Raw genomic sequence first — 18,275 nt, 5'->3', positions numbered from 1 at the left:
GCTGAGCTTTGACATCCTATCTTGATCCAGATCAATGATCGGTCATTCATGGTCAATCCACAACAAAGACTGAGAGACACTAAATTCTTTGAATGGTTCTCAGTGGGCTTAAACTGGGTCCATCGATTAAGGAAAGAAAGTATGGCACAGCTGATATGAATACAATAATCAGGCAGGTCACAGCTGTGAAGACTCACTGTGCAGCAGTGTTGCTCAATCCAGACGTCAGACATTTCAGTATCATCGATCAAGGAAAGAAAGAAAGGATGGCACTCACCATGTGTTGCAACATTTAATAGTCTTCAAAGCACAAAAACAGCGAGGAGGGAAAGATGGGGCATGACTGGACTATGGCCGTTTCGCGACAGGACCCGTTGAAGCGCAAATGTGTGCAAAACCACCATAGTCAACTCGTGCCCCATCTTTCTCTCCCTGCAGTTTGTGTGCTTTGAAGACTATTAAATACTGCAATGAATGGTGAGTGCCATCCTTTCTTTCTTTCCTTGATCAATTATACTGAGATGACTGACATCTGGATTGAGCAACCCTGCTGCACAGTGAGTCTTCTCTAGCTGTTCCCGGCTCTGACCTGCCTGATTATCAGCTGTGCCGATACCTTCTCTGTTGGCTGGACTGTAAACTTGGGCCATCACTAGTTCAGATACACTACAAAATTGCTGCTGCTTTAATACAGACTATAATAGTCCCTCATGATAGGCTGCAAGGCATTATGGCGAACCATGCCCAGTCATACCCAAAGTCATGTGAGCATTTTATGGCTGATGCAGCTTTCTGCAAAGTGTAAAATGGCGACAGACATTTTTAATTAATTAAAAAATCAAATGGGAAATTTCTCTAAGTTTGGTGCACTCCTAAAAGTTCAACCTGAATTCACTTTGCATAAAATGAATTCGCCCATCACTAATAAACAGAGGTGTGTCCTATAAATCCTCATACAAGTTCTAACATAAGCTACAGAATATTACAGCGCCCATTAAAGTCTAAGGCGATATTATATTAATCAATACTTTCCAATTTTCGGATGTTGGCCCCTAGGAGTTGGGAACTTTGTGAGTGCCGAACTGCTAAAGGTTTTCTGCTATAGAGACACACCCTTTGGATGGCACACTCCTTCCACAACCACTTCCTTCCCACTCTCCACCCAATTCATCCCTTGGCCCCCGATTCCTCGAGACTCTGGTTCACAAGAAACCTCCCAGAACTGTTGATTTCCAGAAGGTTTTAAGAGGGCCCAAGAATTCTGCCGACCGCCAGGTGGTCTTTTCTTTATCAGGAGCCTCCCTGATGTTCCAGTAGATGGATGTTGTACATCTGTATGCTCCACAGTGTACAAAAAAGGCGTATAGAAGAAAACAACAATCTATTAAAGAATAGAAATTGACTGCACCAGTTAGCACCACTGTTTCTGGTAAGTATTGTTTGTGCTGCAAATCTTATTATTGAATTCTGTAATGAATAATTGATTTAAAGAAGACATGAAAAATAGCAACGTTTCACACCATAAACCTGTGTAGGACAGATTTTTTTAGTTTAATACAAATGATTAGAGTACTATAACAGAGTGTCAGTAAAATTAAATTATATCTATTGCTTTTATCAGTAGAACTAAGTTGTAGCCACTATTTCCTGAGAATATTATATCACCTCAAGAAAAAAAATTCAAAAGTGTAATATTACTTGAATGAAATGCAAATTTTAATATTTATCACAAGAAAGAAGGACCTCCTTGCCTCGGCATCAGACAGCATACACCCTTGCAGGCATAATCTTAATATTTGCATTAAAAGCACAGGTATGGCTCTGTTCAAATAATGTCTGCCCCGTTGGTTAGCCATGTTCATAGGGAATACACAGTATCTCAGATGTATGTCACTGTGTAGTTACTATATTCAGTGGCATATGTCATCCATAGACGTATATATCACAAGATAGTCTACTGTGCTATAAAAGTATATCGATGCCTACTGGATAAAAAAATGCAAAAAGCTTGATTTTGATTTTCAGTGGGTGAATCACGCAGCATTGATACATTTTTTATATAGACTCAGAGTGTTCCAAGAATTTATGATAAACATATGGCTCAAATGCAGTGTGGGATATAGCTTAAAGAGGTTGTCTAGGTTTTGCATGAGAGTGTGCAGTCACTGTATGTAACTGCAGACTTGTGAGTCCTCACAGTGGGTACAGTGTTCGCTGTCACGATTGTAAGGTGCTGGCACCAGGAGCAGGCAGTCACATGACTGAAAGTACACTATATGCACAGTTCCATCCATATTTCCTCTAGACATGTACGGCCTCGCTCAGTGCAAGTGAATTAAATGAGGGAGCACATGTCCTGTGGGAATGTGGCTAGAAGTATGCATAGAGCGTACTTGTAGTCACAGGACCACCTGGTCTCGCCAGCTATTGCAGAATCTTGATAGCGTGCACAGTGTGGATTCACAAGTCTACAAGTCTGCAGTCTACTGGTGGACACAGATAGAAAAGTGCCCCTGTGCAAAAACAGTCCAAAAACTCATCGAAATGCACAATTCTACCTCATTTGGAGGTAGAAACGGCCCCCCTTACCACTTGTGAGGTTTCACAGGTTACACCAATGATATATCCACCCCTGCTGCAGTCCCATAGAGTCACTGCAAATTTTTGTGCCAAACCAGAATAGGCCCTTTAAGATTTAAATATTCATATTGCGGAGTTTCATTTTTTATAGAATATGCATGTGACAACATAAAAGGTTAGACTATAAAACAATATTTCTAAACGTTGTGCAATTACAATACGAAGATTACATATAAAACCTACTGCACCAGTGAATGGTAAGAGTTGCAAAAGTATCACAAGAAGAGAGCAATAAATAGAAGATCAAAGAATCAAAAAATAAAAATATCCTTTAAAATTAGTACACAATACTTAAAGATTGGTAAGAAAGTCATTCACTGTACCTATATAAAGGGAAGAATCTTTCCGTCTCACATGGTCATCAATGTATGCTACTCCAAGAGGCTGCACAGGAGTAGCACCGATTCCCAGGAGGACCTGTGCTCCAATAAGAAGTAGGTACATCATATTGGTAGTAGCAGTATTCCTGCATATTATATCCGGATCAGGAACATCCTCAGTAGTGGAACCATTAACTGCGCAATAATCTCTTCCTTCTGCTCCCCATCGAATCTCCCCAGATTCATATTCATATTGGTGCGTAAGAAATTCAGGCAGAGCGGAAAGAAAAGCCCCCAAGGCCATAACTATTCCTCCACATCCAATTAAGCGAGGTCTATGTCCCCTGGCTCCAAAGTAACTAACAAACAGTATAAGAGCCAAGTTCCCAATCTCAAAGCTGCTGGCAATAACTCCTACGTCAGCACTCTGCAGGTTGAACCTTCGTTCCAGAGTTGTCAGGACACTAACCTAGAAAGAAAAGAACATGTTAGTAAAACGCCTTTGCACTCTTCATTCATCATGCATCACAACTGAGACATGCTTTCAATTAAAAAAGTTGTATAGTTTGTGTTTCAGAGCTGCTCTCCTACTACAACAAGGGTTAGACGTGACTACAGTCAGGCATATGGAAGGTACTGGACCCAATTTATTAAGACTAAACTTTTGCACACCAGTTGTAATGAAGGGAGTAAGATGCGCCTAATTCAGTGAAAGACGCACGCCACTTAATGAATTAGGTACACCTTATCGTTGGTGTGCGTCTCCCAGCCGTAGTAATATTTTTAGGGTATGTTAGACTGCAACTTTTCATTAATTTAATTCGGTGGGCTGGGTATTTGTCACAATCCATTTTGGCGTAGCTGGGCAAAACTGGCATGAAAACGGTAAAAAGTCGCAATTTTTTTCTGTGACTTTGTATCCCACCAAAATTTCCTAAATTTTAAGGTGTTATAATTAGCTGGGTAAAATTAAAAGATAACCTTTAATAATTAATTTAAAAGACAACCACACAAATAGTGAAGGGGGCACAATCACAAATAGACAAACATAAATGTGTATAAATAAATAACCCCCCTCAGGGTATATACAAATGGATAATGGAAATACCACAGGGGAACTGCATTCATATATAAATTACAATCCTCTTAATAAGTTGGTAATATATTAGAAACAAAAATGCTGGCTCCATTACGGTGTCTGATCATAGCCTCTACAAAGGGGGTGCAATAGCACATGGGGACAGCATTCAATTATAAACCATAATAATCTCAGTAAGCTGGTTATATCAAAGAAACGCTAGTTCCACCCCTGTGTATAAGTAGGTTCCCTGTATACTCAAATAAGGCGACCTCATTTTAAGCATTGCGATATATGAGAATCAACAAGGACGTCGCCTAAGAATACAAAAGAAGGCGTCAGTATTAATGGATAGGAACAATCTCACCGGAGATGAAGATGAATCCCGGTGAGGTCCTTCAAAGATGAACAGTACGGGATCTGCAGGGGGGAGCTATATTAGACAGCTACACAATACCCCTCAGAACTGATCCCCAATAGACATGCTCCTGAATCTCCCTACTCGTTTTGTTGGTGGATTCATAAGGGGAGCTTAAACTCAAAGGGCACAAACTAGACCTCATGCCCGAGGTAGATGCCCTGTCATTGCCATTGTGTCCCCTTCACTATTTATTGTGTGGTTGTTTTTAAATTAATTATTAAAGGTTATGTTTTAATTTTACACAGCTAATTATAATTCCTTTCATTCGGGTAGAGTTCTGTCTTCTGTGGCTATTTGAGATCAATTTTAAGGTGTTTTACACCAGTATTCTGTCAAAATACCTTGATGAATTGGTGCTATTGAGTCTTATTCACCAATTAATACATTAAAAAGTATCTCCAAATAAATCAAATAATCCACTGTCTAATCCAATTGGAGAAATAACAAAATATAACTTTTAATAGTAATTCATTAAAATTGGGATAAAACACTAAACAGTTCTGATACATATTAAATACAAACACTAGATTAAGAAACCTTACGAATATGTGACCACATCAAGCACATTAGTGGTCCAGCAGGTGGAGTTACAAGATACTAACAAAATAATAAAAACTAAAAAAAAATATTGTTAGGAGCAAACCAGTAACAATGTGGTGGCATGCCAAAAATCTGCATTACTAATCATATGCTAAATAGTTGCAAGTCAAATTTATGTATGAGATAGCCAATATGATGGTCTATAAAATGAAGGAAGTCTAGCGTTCGAAGCTGTAGTTGATGGTGAGATGCTGAGCCTGAAAATCAAAATTTCAACACATTCTTACCCTTTTGCTTGTGAGTGTACAGTATATCACAAAAGTGAATACACCCTCTCACGTTTTGAAAATATTTTATTATATCTTTTTAATGGGACAACACTGAACATATGACACTTTGGTCCAATATAAAGAAGTCAGTGTTCAGCATGCATAGCACTGTAAATTTGGTGTGTCCTCTAAATAATTAAACACACAAACATTCATGTCTAAACTGAAGAGAACAAATGTGGGTACACCCCTAAGTGGAAATGGACAAATTGTATGCAAAGAGCCAATATTTTGTGTTGCCAAGAGTATGGTCAACCACTGCCTTAACTCTATTTGACATGGAGTTTACTAGAGCTTCACAGAAGCCACTGGAATCCTCTTTCATCCTCCATGGTGATATCATGGAGCTGGTGATGTTAGAAAACTTGTGCTTCGCCACCTTCCATTTGAGGAGGCATCACATATGCTGAATATCGTTTAAGTCTAGCACATGTACCCTCAGTTTCTTTAGCAAGGCAGTTGTCATCTTGGAGATGTATTTGGGGTCATTGTCATGTTGGAACATTGCACTGCACCCAGTTTCTGAATGGAGAGGATCATGCTTTGCTTCAGTATGTCACAGTACATGTTGGCATTCATGGTTCCCTCAATGAACTGTAGCTCCTCACAAGCAGGCAGCACTCATGCAGCATCAAACCATGGTGCTCCCACCACAATGCTTGACTGTAAGGGTACTTTCATACTTGCGTTCAGCGGAGTCCGTCACTATGGAGAATAGCGCAGTCTGTTAATGCACTACGCTATTCTCCATAGACTTGTATGGATAATGCACTGTAACGCGTGTCAGTGTTGCATCCGCTTGACGACGCAGCGTCGTTATTTTGACACTGCGTTGGGCGGAAGGAACGCTGCATGTAACTTTTTTTGAGCGGCGGAAACCTTTATTTTTCACTGCGCATGCTCTTTTTTTTTTTTTTTTCTTAAATCACAGAAACTTTATTTTGTTTCTCGGTGGCCGAACGTTCAGCTGAACGCCCGGCCGCAGGCATGTGATAGCGCTCAGCTGAGCACCCGGCCGCCGGCATGTGAGAGCGCTCAGCTGAGCGCTCGGCCGCCGGCTATTGAGAGCGATCAGCTGATCGTTCACAATAGTCTGCTGCCGGTAAAACTGTAAAGAAGAAAAAAAAAAAAAAAAAGCTTTCCGTTGTTTTATACGATCCGTAACATCCGTTGTGCCACTATATGCAACGCATCCGTTGCATCCGCCACACAACGCAATGCTACGGAAGCTGTCCAACGAAAGTGTGAAAGTAGCCTCAGTACGACACTCTTGTCTTTGTACTCTTCACCTGGTTGCCGCCACACACATTTAACACCATCTGAAGCAAATAAGTTTATCTTGTTCTTATCAGACCACAGAACATGGGTCCAGTAATCCATGTCCTTAAGGGGACTTTACACGCTGCGACATCGCTAATGCGGAGTCGTTGGGGTCACGGAATTTGTGACGCACATCCGGCCGCATTAGCGATGTTGCTGCGTGTGACACCGATGAGCGATTTTGCACCGTTGCAAAAACGTGCAAAATCGCTCATCGGTGACGTGGGGGTCCATTCTCGATTATCGTTATTGCAGCAGTAACGATGTAGTTCGTCGCTCCTGCGGCAGCACACATCGCTCCGTGTGACACCGCAGGAACAAGGAACCTCACCTTACCTGCCTCCCGGCTGCTATGAGGAAGGAAGGAGGTGGGCGGGATGTTAGGTCCCGCTCATCTCCGCCCCTCCGCTTCTATTGGGCGGCCGCTCAGTGACGTCGCTATGATGCCGCACAGACCGCCCCCCTTAGAAAGGAGGCGGTTCGCCGGTCACAGCAACGTCGCCGGGCAGGTAAGTATGTGTGACGGCTCTGGGCGATGTTGTGCGGCATGGGCAGCGATTTGCCCGTGTCGCGCAACAGATGGGGGCGGGTACCCACACTAGCGATATCGGGACCGATATCGCAGTGTGTAAAGTAGCCTTTAGTCTGCTTTTTCTTCAGCAAACTGTTTGTGGAGTTTCTTGTGCATCATCTTTAGCAAAAGCTTAATTCTGGAACGACAGCCATGCAGAACAATTTGATGCAATGTGCTGTGTATGTTCTGAACATTGACAGGCTGACCCCCACCCCTGTAACCTCTGCAAAATTTCTGGCAGCACTACTACCTCTGAATATGACGCTGAATACGTGCATTCAAACTCTTTGGTTGACCACGGTGAGGCCTGTTTAGTGGAACTTGCCTGTTAAACCACTGTATGGTCTTGGACATCATGCTGCAGCTACGTTTCAGGGTGTTGGCTATCGTCTTATAGTCTAGGCAATTTTTATGTAGAGCAACAATTCTTTTCTTTTTTTCAGATCCTCAGAGAATTCTTTGCCATGAGGAGCCATGTTGATTTTCCAGTTACCAGTATGAGAAAGTGTGTGAGCGATAACAACAAATGTAACACACCTGCTCCCCATTCACACCTCAGATCGTGTAACATTAATAAGTCACATGGCTAATTGGGCAAAATTTGGCCATTTTCACTTAGAGGTGTACTCACTTTTGTTGCCAGCGGTTTAGCCATTACTATCTGTGTGTAGAGTAATTTAGAGGGCACACCAAATTTTTACAGTTATACAAGCTGTACACTGACTACTGTACATTGTATCACAGTGTCATATCTTCACTGTTGTCCCATGAAAAGATTTAATAAAATGTTTATAAAAATGTGAGGGGTGTACTCACTTTTGTAAGATACTGTATGGCTCCGACTGGTAATGCTGTTGTTCATTTAAAATAAGGAGATTCTCGGGGAGATCTATGGCAGAGCCCATAGATCATAATAGCTCATTTACATATTAAAAAAATAGATTTCTCTGGAATAAGACATCGGATCACAGATGACAAGGTGTCATTTTATTCAGCTTCCTATGACCTGAATGCCCATACAGACGGCTTAGGGGGGTTGATCCAACTGACAGATTCCCTTTAAGATATTAAAAATAATTCCTAAATTTGTAAAAAAAAAATAAATTGATTTTTGTTGCTATTTTCCAAGACCCATAACATTTTATTTCTCCATCAATTGAACTATACGGGGGTTTATTTCTTACAATATGCACTGACATTTTTATTGATACTATCATGTAGGTGTACTTATTATGACATGCTTTTAATTGCATTTATTTATGGAGTTGTGGTTGCAAAAAATCTGCAATGCTGGTGTTTTGAAACAAAACGTAAAACAGTTGAAAAAATTTAAAGTATTCATGTTTTATTTAGCTTTAAAATATATATTTTTAATTGCATAAAATCTGAAAAATTATTTTTTTGTGATTTATTACTTCTACACACTTGGGGGACCATCCGCTCAGATTTAACATAAACACCGTGTGTAATGCTAGCTGACCTTATGACTGCGGTAAATGTGGCCATGATCTGCTGCATTTGTCTGATGTCACTCGTCCCTCCCCTTTTGTATGTTTGCAACAAGAGGGGGAGGACAAAATTTAAGGTCACAGTGTGGAGCCATTTTGTTGGTGACTGCAATGTGATAATGACATGAGGGCAGTGTTATAGAGGACACCTGGTAGGGCCGATTCTAGCTTTCCTTGTAACTGAGGCAAAAATTGAAATGGACCCCTTCCTGGAGTGTAATAAATACATTCTGTGAATAAACACAATACTTCCATTGTTTTTTATGGGTTTAGTTTTTATAGCATTCTTTGTGTTGTTAGGTGGTTGTGGGTTTTAGTTTTTTCATTTTTTAAAGACCTTAGCAGTGACTTAGCAGTGACAGCAGATCATTCTTTTGGGGCGGTGCAAACTACAACCTCACCCTCTCAATACGTTTAGAGATATAGAATTAAGTTCTTCTGCTATTGTAAGTTGTATCTGTTTTTGGGAAAGCTTGCCATCCAACTTTCCAAAGAACACATACAACTAACAGTGGCTGAAAAGCCTAATAACATAGGAGGTATTAGAGGGGGGGTCTAGTTTGACAGCAGTGCTCTCAATATTGGAAGTTCCAATGAGCAGTGATCAGAAGTAAAGAGCCGTCAACTGAGCGTGTTGTCAGAATACTCAGCATGCAGAGAGCAGCACCGATCTCACAAGTGATGCAACTGACCTCTGCACACTGGGAATTATGAGAAAGTGCTTTGATGCCAGCTCTTTACTACTAATCTAAACTAACAACTAAACTCTCTCATTGTGCACATCATATAGTGCACAACGTATAGGGACTAGCCTGACCAATGAAATAAGCATTACTAATGATGCTTTGTTTCAGGCAGGGGGCAGAGGATGTTTCAGTGACCTCAGCCTCTACCCACTGATGATACTTTGTTTGAGTCTCCCAGCATGCATTGGGATTTTCAAACGAAGCGTCATCAGAGAGGAAGTACAGGAAAAAATCATTAGAAGCTAAATAGTGTAATGAGGGAAGGATAGGAATTTTTTAATGCAGCAATATTATTAATTAACAGTAACAGCGGGTAACCTCAGTGACAGCTCAGCTGATCGCGCGGCTGTCTTCATTTGCCGCCTGGACCTGTCGGGAGCGGCGGTGTCTTCTGCAGCTCCTGACACCTCCATGCAGCAGAGCTGGATGCGACGCTGGACCATCCTGGATGACGCCGGACATGGAGGGCTTTTTCGGGCTGATTAAATTGTTGAACCAGGGTATATGTGTGTGTTTTTTATTTCTAATAAAGGATTTTTTCTGGTGTGTGTGTGTTTATTTACTGTAATTTACAGATTAATCATGAAAGGAATCTCGGGGAGACGCCTGACATGATTAATCTAGGATTTAGTGGCAGCTATGGGCTGCCATTAACTCCTTATTACCCCGATTTGCCAAAGCACCAGGGCAAATTGGGAAGAGCCGGGTACAGCCCCAGAACTGTCGCATATAATGTATGCGGCAATTCTGGGCGGCTGCTGACTGATATTGTTAGGGTGGGGGGCTCCCCATAACGTGGAGCTCCCCATCCTGAGAATACCAGCCTTCAGCCGTATGGCTTTATCTGGCTGGCATAAAAATTGGGGGGGACCGCACGCCGTTTTTTTTAATTATTTATTTATTTATTTTACTGCACAGTATAGACACGCCCACCGGCTGCTGTGATTGGGTGCAGTGAGGCACCTGTCACTCAGCGTGGGGGCGTGTCTCACTGCAACCAATCATAGGCGCCGGTGGGCGGGGAAAGCAGGGAATAGCAGATTGTTTAATGAGCGGCCGGCTTTTTCAAAATAGTAAAAGCCGCCGCAGCAGTGTGAATGCCGTGCAGCGCCATGCCGGGGATCGAGGAACGGTGAGTATGAGAGAGGGGGGGAAACTTCAGTCACTCGGGGCATTAGCGGTCACCGGTGAATCCTTCACAGGTGACCGCTAATCAGTACTTGACACAGACAGAGCCGCGGTATGAGGATGAAGTCGGGTGAAGTTCACCCGAGTTCATTCTCATCGCGCAACTCTGCTGTCAGCCGATATTTATAAACGACATTGTGCATCACACACACGGACATTACACACGGACATTCCACGTACACATACACGTTAATTCCACACGCACACACGGACGTCCTACACACTAGCATACGCAATTCACACAGGTGCCACACGGACCATAAAAACGGACACAAAAACGGGACACGGACCCGAAAAACGGCCCGTAACACACGTGCGTGTTTTTCACGGACGTGTGAAGGGGGCCTAAGGGGTACTTTGCAGACTACGACATCGCAGCTGCAATGTCGGTGGGGTCAAATCGAAAGTGACGCACATCCGGCGTCGCTGTCGACATCGGAGTGTGTAAATTGTTTTTGCTACGATTAACGAGCGCAAAAGCGTCGAAATCGTATAATCGGTGTAGTGTCGGTCATTTCCATAATGTCGCGGCAGGGACAGGTACGATGTTGTTCCTCGTTCCTGCGGCAGCACACATCGCTATGTGTGAAGCCGCAGGAGCGAGGAACATCTCCTTACCTGCGTCCCGCGGCTCACTCCGGCTATGTGGAAGGACGGAGGTGGCGGGATGTTTACGTCTCGCTCATCTCCGCCCCTCCGCTTCTATTGGCCGCCTGCCGTGTGACGTCGCTGTGATGCCGCACGACTCTGGCCGGCGAATCGCCTCCTTCCTAAGGGGGCGGGTCGTGCGGCGCCACAGCAACGTCGCAGGGCAGGTGAGTGCATGTGAAGCTGCCGTAGCGATAATGTTCGCTACGGCAGATATCACAAGATATCGCAGCTGCGACGGAGGCGGGGACTATCGTGCTCGGCATCGCTACCATCGGCTTGCGATGTTGTAGTGTGCAAAGTGCCCCTAAGACTTCACGATTCCCATTCACTTTGCTGGCAGTATGATTAGCTTTAGGTTTAGTGACAAATCCACACTCAAAAACACATAAAAAAGTGATAAAAATGCAGCTTGTGCACACAGCCTAAAATTATATCCTGTTCTGATATTATGTTGAAGATCAGAATAGAACATACTCAACTCTGTGTACTGTACAAAAAAAATTGGGCAGCACACAGACACTTCACACAGATATGTTAATGTGGCCTTATTATATACAGCACCATCCCTAAGTATATAGTGTATGCTCTTGTTATGTGTAGCACCATTCTTTAGTATAAAGTGTACTTTCTTCTTACATATAGCACTGTTCCTTATTACATAATTTCCTTCCTATTATGTATAGTGCCAGCCCTTATTACATATCATCCTCTCTTGTTATGTATAGTGATATCCCTTATTACGTTGCATCCTCTCTAGTTATATATGGCGATGTTGCTTATTACATAGCATCCTCAGTTGTTATGTACAGTGCTGTTTCATTATGACAAAATATCATTGCTTTTTATATACATAGAACCATCCATTCCATAGTGTATTCCCTTGTTATGTTTATTATTCAGAGAACCCTCCATTGCATACAGTCCTCTATAGTTAGATGTAAAATAAAATGAGTATTGATAGAGCAGCATTAAATCAGTCTTCAGCCGCATCCATTACAAATGAAGCATTCCCATATTCCATCAACAGTCATTTTATTTTTATATCTAATAAGAGAGGACACTATGAACTAATGATAGGGCACTAAAAATAAAGTGATGATGTAAATGTGATAGTGATAGGGCCCTATAAATAACACAAATAAAAACAGTCTATGCTATGTAAGAATGACGCTATATGTAATAAGAGAGGAGAGGATGCTATGTAATAAGGGATGGCACTGTAATAAGATATAATGCTAGATAATAAGGAATAGTGTTGTACATAATAGAAAGGATATTACGTGATAAGTGACAGTGCCATGAGCATAGATAGAAATCATAGAGCTTCATAAAAAATTACACACCCTATAGTCCTTCATATAGTATAATGCACACCCTATAGTCTTTCTTTAAAAAAAATAATGCACACCACATAAGCCGCCATACACAATAATGCACATTGCATTTTCTTCCATTTTAAATAATCCACACCCCATAGTTCTCCATATAGTATAATTCATACCCCATAAACCTCCATATAAAAGAATGCACACCCCATAGTCTTTCTTAAAGAATAATGCAACCCCATAGTCCTCCATAAAGTATATTGCACACCCCATAGTGCTTCATATAAAAAATTTACAACCCATAGTCCTCCTTTTAGAAAAATGCATACCCTATAGTCCTCCACATAGTATACTGCCCACACCATAGTACTCCATATAGTATAATGCACACCACATAGTCCTCCATATAAAATAATGCACACATCATAATCCTAATAGAATAATACACCCTCATAGTCCTCCATATAGAATAATTCCCATGATGCACCTCTGTAGTCCTCTATATAAAATAATGCACACCTCATAGTCCTCCACATAGAATAATGACACTCCATAATCTTCCATTTATAATAATGCACCCTCATAGTCCTCCATATAATATAATGCACACCCCATTGTCCTCTATATAGTATAATGCACACCCCATAGTACTCCATATAGTATAATGCACACCCCATGGTCCTCCATATAAAATAATGCACATACCATAATCCTCCTAATAGAATAATACACCCTCATAGTCCTCCATATAGAATAATTCCCATAATGTACCTCTGTAGTCCTCTATATAAAATAAGGCACACCTCATAGTCCTCCACATAGAATAATGCCCCTCCATAGTCTTCCATTTATAATAATGCACCCTTATAGTCCTCCATACTGTATAATGCACACCCAATTGTCCACCATATAATGCACACACCATATAAAATAATGCACACAACATAGTCCTCCACATAGAATAATGCACACCCCATAGTCATCAGGTGGGGAGAGGGGCGCTGCCAGCATCTACTGTGCCCTGATGTAAAATTATACTTTGTGCATCGAAGATCTTAAAAAACATTCTGCAGATAAATGCTTTCTATGAATTGTATTACGACTGAATGAAAAAAAAAAGTAACCTGAGAAACACTATTAGCACTGCTGCAAATGCCTTAATATGCTTCCGACATTCCCAGCATAGAAAATATCTAACAGATGTAAACTGTGATAGATCAGAAATCTACTCATTAAGGCAGATAAAAGAGAACATTAGAATTCAGCAGGGCTCTGAAACCTCCGCATCAATCTCCTGTCACTTCTTGTTTATTTGCCAGTATTACTTGGAAAATGATTGTGTGCTCCCGATCCTCACATCACTCATTACTATGTTACACAGGGGAGGGCTCCGCACCGCACACTGTACAGGAAGACAGGGATTGCTTTAACAAGTGCTTACTGAGGGACAGAAGCTTGGGACAATGTGCTGAATCATGTGCACTTCACTGCCACAGCATGAAGGACACCAAAGTCTCCACACTGCAGAGAAAGCAGTGATCCTGCCACAGGAGGCTCTCCTGGAGAGAGACTTGGTGAACATTACTAGCTGCAGAGATCAGGCTGGGAGAATGAAAGAGAACCAGCCAGCACTAGCGGAGATCTGAAATTATCACTATATAAACATGGTTCTGACAGGTACAAGATAACACAAATACTATATTCCACTTGGAGATCACAGATTAGGTACTGTGCTGTTTCCTCTGCTACATTCATGTTTTGGAAACCTTTAGGAAGGGAATATCTAAATGTGTGTTTAAAGTAAAATACAGCACCCACAGGATGCAGAAAAGGCACAAAAGAAATAGGCGGTCGCTTACGGAGTAATTGAAATACAATTTATAGTGGTGTTCTGTTTATATACTTTTTAGCAATTATTGAATCTGTATAAATAACAACACTAAGGATTGATGTTGAGAGGAGACTATTAGATATATCATTGCTATTATGCTTAACATCAGGGACCTGGTGTAGAGATATATTCTGAGACCTTTGGATAATAGGACATCAAAATCACTATAATTCCAGTGCCCTGTAACATGATAAGTAGAGATCACATGAAAGCTTGCTTCCTGCTGTCTATTCTTCTATTTATGTGTAAACAGATGAAATGACTCAATGGATAGCGTGGGACTTAAAGGGTGCTTTACACGCTGCAACGTCGCTACCGATATATCGTCGGGGTCACGTCATTAGTGACGCACATCCGGCGCCGGTACTGACATCGCAGCGTGTGACACCAAGGAGCGACGATCAACGATCACAAAATTGTTCAAAAACGGGGATTGTTGACACGTCGCTCCTTTCCTTAATATCGCTGCTGCCACAGGTATGATGTTGTTCGTCGTACCTGCGGCATCACACATCACTATGTGTGACACCACAGGAACGACGAATATCTCCTTACCTGCGTCCACCGGCAATGCAGAAGGAAGGAGGTGGGTGGGATGTTACATCCCGCTCATCTCTGCCCCTCCGCTTCTATTGGCCGGCCGCTTAGTGACGCCGCAGTGACGTCACTATGATGCCGAACGCCCCTCCCCCTTGAAGGGAGGATTGTTCGGCGGTCATAGCGATGTCGCTGTCAAGGTATGTGCGTGTGACACTGCTGTAGCAAAAATGTTCGCTACGGCAGCGAGCACCAAATGTCGCACGAGCGACGGGGGCGGGTGCTATCGCGCACGACATAGCTAGCTATCGCTAGCGATGTTGTAGCGTGTAAAGCACCCTTTAGTAAGAAAAAGATTTCTCATTTCTATTATCAAATTTTCAATATGATTTTAGTCTGCGCAAATGGGAACATAATATTCAAACTAAAAGAGGAACTAAGTAAAGGTGCCAAGACACTTTAGATAGCATTCGGAAAAATGTTGGTTCTGCCAATAACTATCTGTCCTGACACCTTCACACACAAACAACTGAGCGTATGTTTTCTCTAAGGGGATAACTGGGTAATCCGCTGCCAGACTGCTCTGGCAACTCTTTAGCTATCTGGAGAACAAAATGATCAGGTGTTTGAATTTAAATACCCAACTTTATCTCCTTCCCCTCCACCCAAATCATCTATTAGCAGAAAGATGAGAGTAACTCATAGACATTCACTCAACAGTTGGATCTCTCTACTATAATCTAAGGTTTAGAAGGAATGTACGGGTAAAGTCCAACATTAGCAGTAGTTACACACAAATCTTAAAGTGCACCAGTCATCAGGATTTTCCTATATAACCTAAAGCCAGTGTTATGCTGGCACTATCAGGCTGATTCTATACATACCTTTAGTTGTCAGCTTGGATATATAAGTTTTAAAACACAGGCAAGTAAAGTTTGTAAAATGAGCAGCTTTTTGATTAGCAGCAGCTACCAATCAGCTAATAGCTGGAATGGGTTTTGATAGTGATTTTTGCCCCCCTGTCTGTCCATCATCCCCCTATATTTTATTTATGCTAATTCTATTATGGAAGCGTTTTGTGGCTACGTCAAAGTGGCTAGAAGGACCTTCTGATATAACCATGGGACCAAAAGGGTGGGGCCTCAGCCAACATAGCTGATACCAGGAAGCAACTTATTTTTTTCTGTTGACTGAGGCCCTGCCCCTTCTGGTCACATGGGTATGACATCAGCAAGGTCCTTCTAGCCACTGGGATAAGTCACAACCATTAGTAAAATGCTTCTATAATGGAAATAGCATAAATAAAAGATAGGGGGAGGACGCACTTGCAGGGGACAGGAATCACTGTCAAAACCCACCGCAGGTATTAGCTGATCGGCAGCTGCTGCCAATCAAAATTGTTCATTTTACAAACTTTACTTGCCTGTGTTTCAAAACCTATACATCCAATATCACAACTAAAGGTTTGTATAGAATCAGCATGATAGTGCCAGTATATCACTGACTTTAAGTTATGTTTGAAAATCCTGGCAACTTGTGCTCTTTAAAGTCTGAAAAGTCTTGATTATAGGAGATTAAGATCTAATATATATTTGTAAATTAACCTATAAGATATAAAATCTACTGAAAAGTGTCTTTAAAATTAACTCCAGTAGAATTGTGTTTTGCTGGGGCTTGCTACTGAATCTGAATATGAGCTTACCAGAAACACCACAATGTCATAACAGTTATAGAAGTATAGGTTTTCTCCAATGCAACCTCTGCTAAACACTTTCAAGTTCTTTTTTTTCTAAAGTGAGTGGTGTATTCTTACATATTTGGAAAAAAATTGTCTTTCAATGGCCTGGAAAGTTGGTTGGCAGCTTCTGTATAGGAGGTGATTGCACACATTTTTTAATGTTACTTTAAGTTGCATATAGTTTTTATTTTGAATAATAAAATTAAATCAATATGTGAAAATGGTGAGTGGGAAGGAGAAGGCACGAGTGATGCAAGGAAAGACAGAGCAATAGGGTAACACACTCATAAAGCTAATGATAGTTGTGACAATATATGGATGTTCTAATGTCGAAATAACATTTTGAGGAAAAAGTGAGCAGTGGTTATGACATAGGGGAAATGTAGGGTAGTGTTGATAGGTAATTAGATTCTCGTTTTGAAGCTATAAGAGTTTTAGCAATGAAAAGCATGTGGTAAATCAGATATGTAAATTTAAGTGGAAAAATAGGATTTCTTCAATTAATAGAAGCAACATTCTTGGAAAGAGCGAGAGTAAGAAGATTATGTTAGGCTGCTTTCACACTACATTTTTTAACATGCGTCCTGAACGTTTTTTAAACACAAAAAAGGATTCAGTGCAAATGCGTTTTCATTTCAATGCATTTGCAATGGACTCGCGTCAACATGCGTTCACATGCGTTTGCGTGCGTTATAGTGAGGATCCAGCGACTTGCAGTATTTTAACATTTTTCAAAAACGCTACTTGTAGCGTTTTTGAGCTGTGTCCAAATACTGCAAATTGCTGGATCCTGACTAAACAGCATGCAAACGCAGGTGAACGCTGGCATGCTGATAGACAGGATCCTGCTTGCTCTACTGAGCATGCCCAGAAACCAGCCTCGGGTGATCAGTCTCTCTCTCTCCCTCCCTCCCTGTCTCTCTCCCTCTCTGTCTGTCTCTCCCTCCCTCTCTGTCTCTCTCCTCCTCCCTCTCTGTCTCTCTCCTCCTCCCTCTCTCCCTCTCCTCTCTCTCTCCCCGCCTGAGAGCTGCGGACACTCGTAACCAAGATAAATATCGGGTAACCAAGCAAAGCGCTTCTCTTAGTTACCTGATGTTTACATTGGTTACGTGTGCAGGGAGCCGGATCCTAGCAGCTGCGGATGCTTGTAACCAAGATAAATATCGGGTATCCAAGCAAGTTACCCGATGTTTACCTTGGTTACGAGCCTCTGCAGCTGTCAGAAGCCGGCTCCCAGTCTATCACGTTCAGTTTCACTGACTCTCGATCACATGACTCCAATGCCTGCCCATAAACATAACGTGACAGGATCCTGCAAAATAACACATGCGTTTGCATGCGTTTTTTTTTGCTGTAAAAGCAGGATCCGCTTTTACAGCAAAAAAACGTTCATGACGCATGTTAAAAAAACGTAGTGTGAAAGCAGCCTTATTTTAGAAATAAAAAGTGATACTTCCCACCAATATATA

General features: G+C 41.7%; 1 protein-coding gene across 1 annotated transcript in view; it reads right to left on the bottom strand.

Moving 5' to 3' along the window:
- Positions 1–18,275, bottom strand: part of SLCO3A1 (solute carrier organic anion transporter family member 3A1) — a 490,895-nt gene that overhangs the window by 420,664 nt on the left and 51,956 nt on the right. Inside the window, exon 2 of the mRNA XM_075345971.1 lies at positions 2,964–3,429. Coding sequence (XP_075202086.1) covers positions 2,964–3,429 — 466 coding nt within the window. The remainder of the gene's footprint in view (positions 1–2,963; positions 3,430–18,275) is intronic.

This window comes from Anomaloglossus baeobatrachus, chromosome 4 (assembly GCF_048569485.1).
Source record: "Anomaloglossus baeobatrachus isolate aAnoBae1 chromosome 4, aAnoBae1.hap1, whole genome shotgun sequence".
Classification (NCBI taxonomy): Eukaryota; Metazoa; Chordata; class Amphibia; order Anura; family Aromobatidae; genus Anomaloglossus; species Anomaloglossus baeobatrachus.
This window is presented reverse-complemented; position numbering and strand designations above follow the sequence as displayed.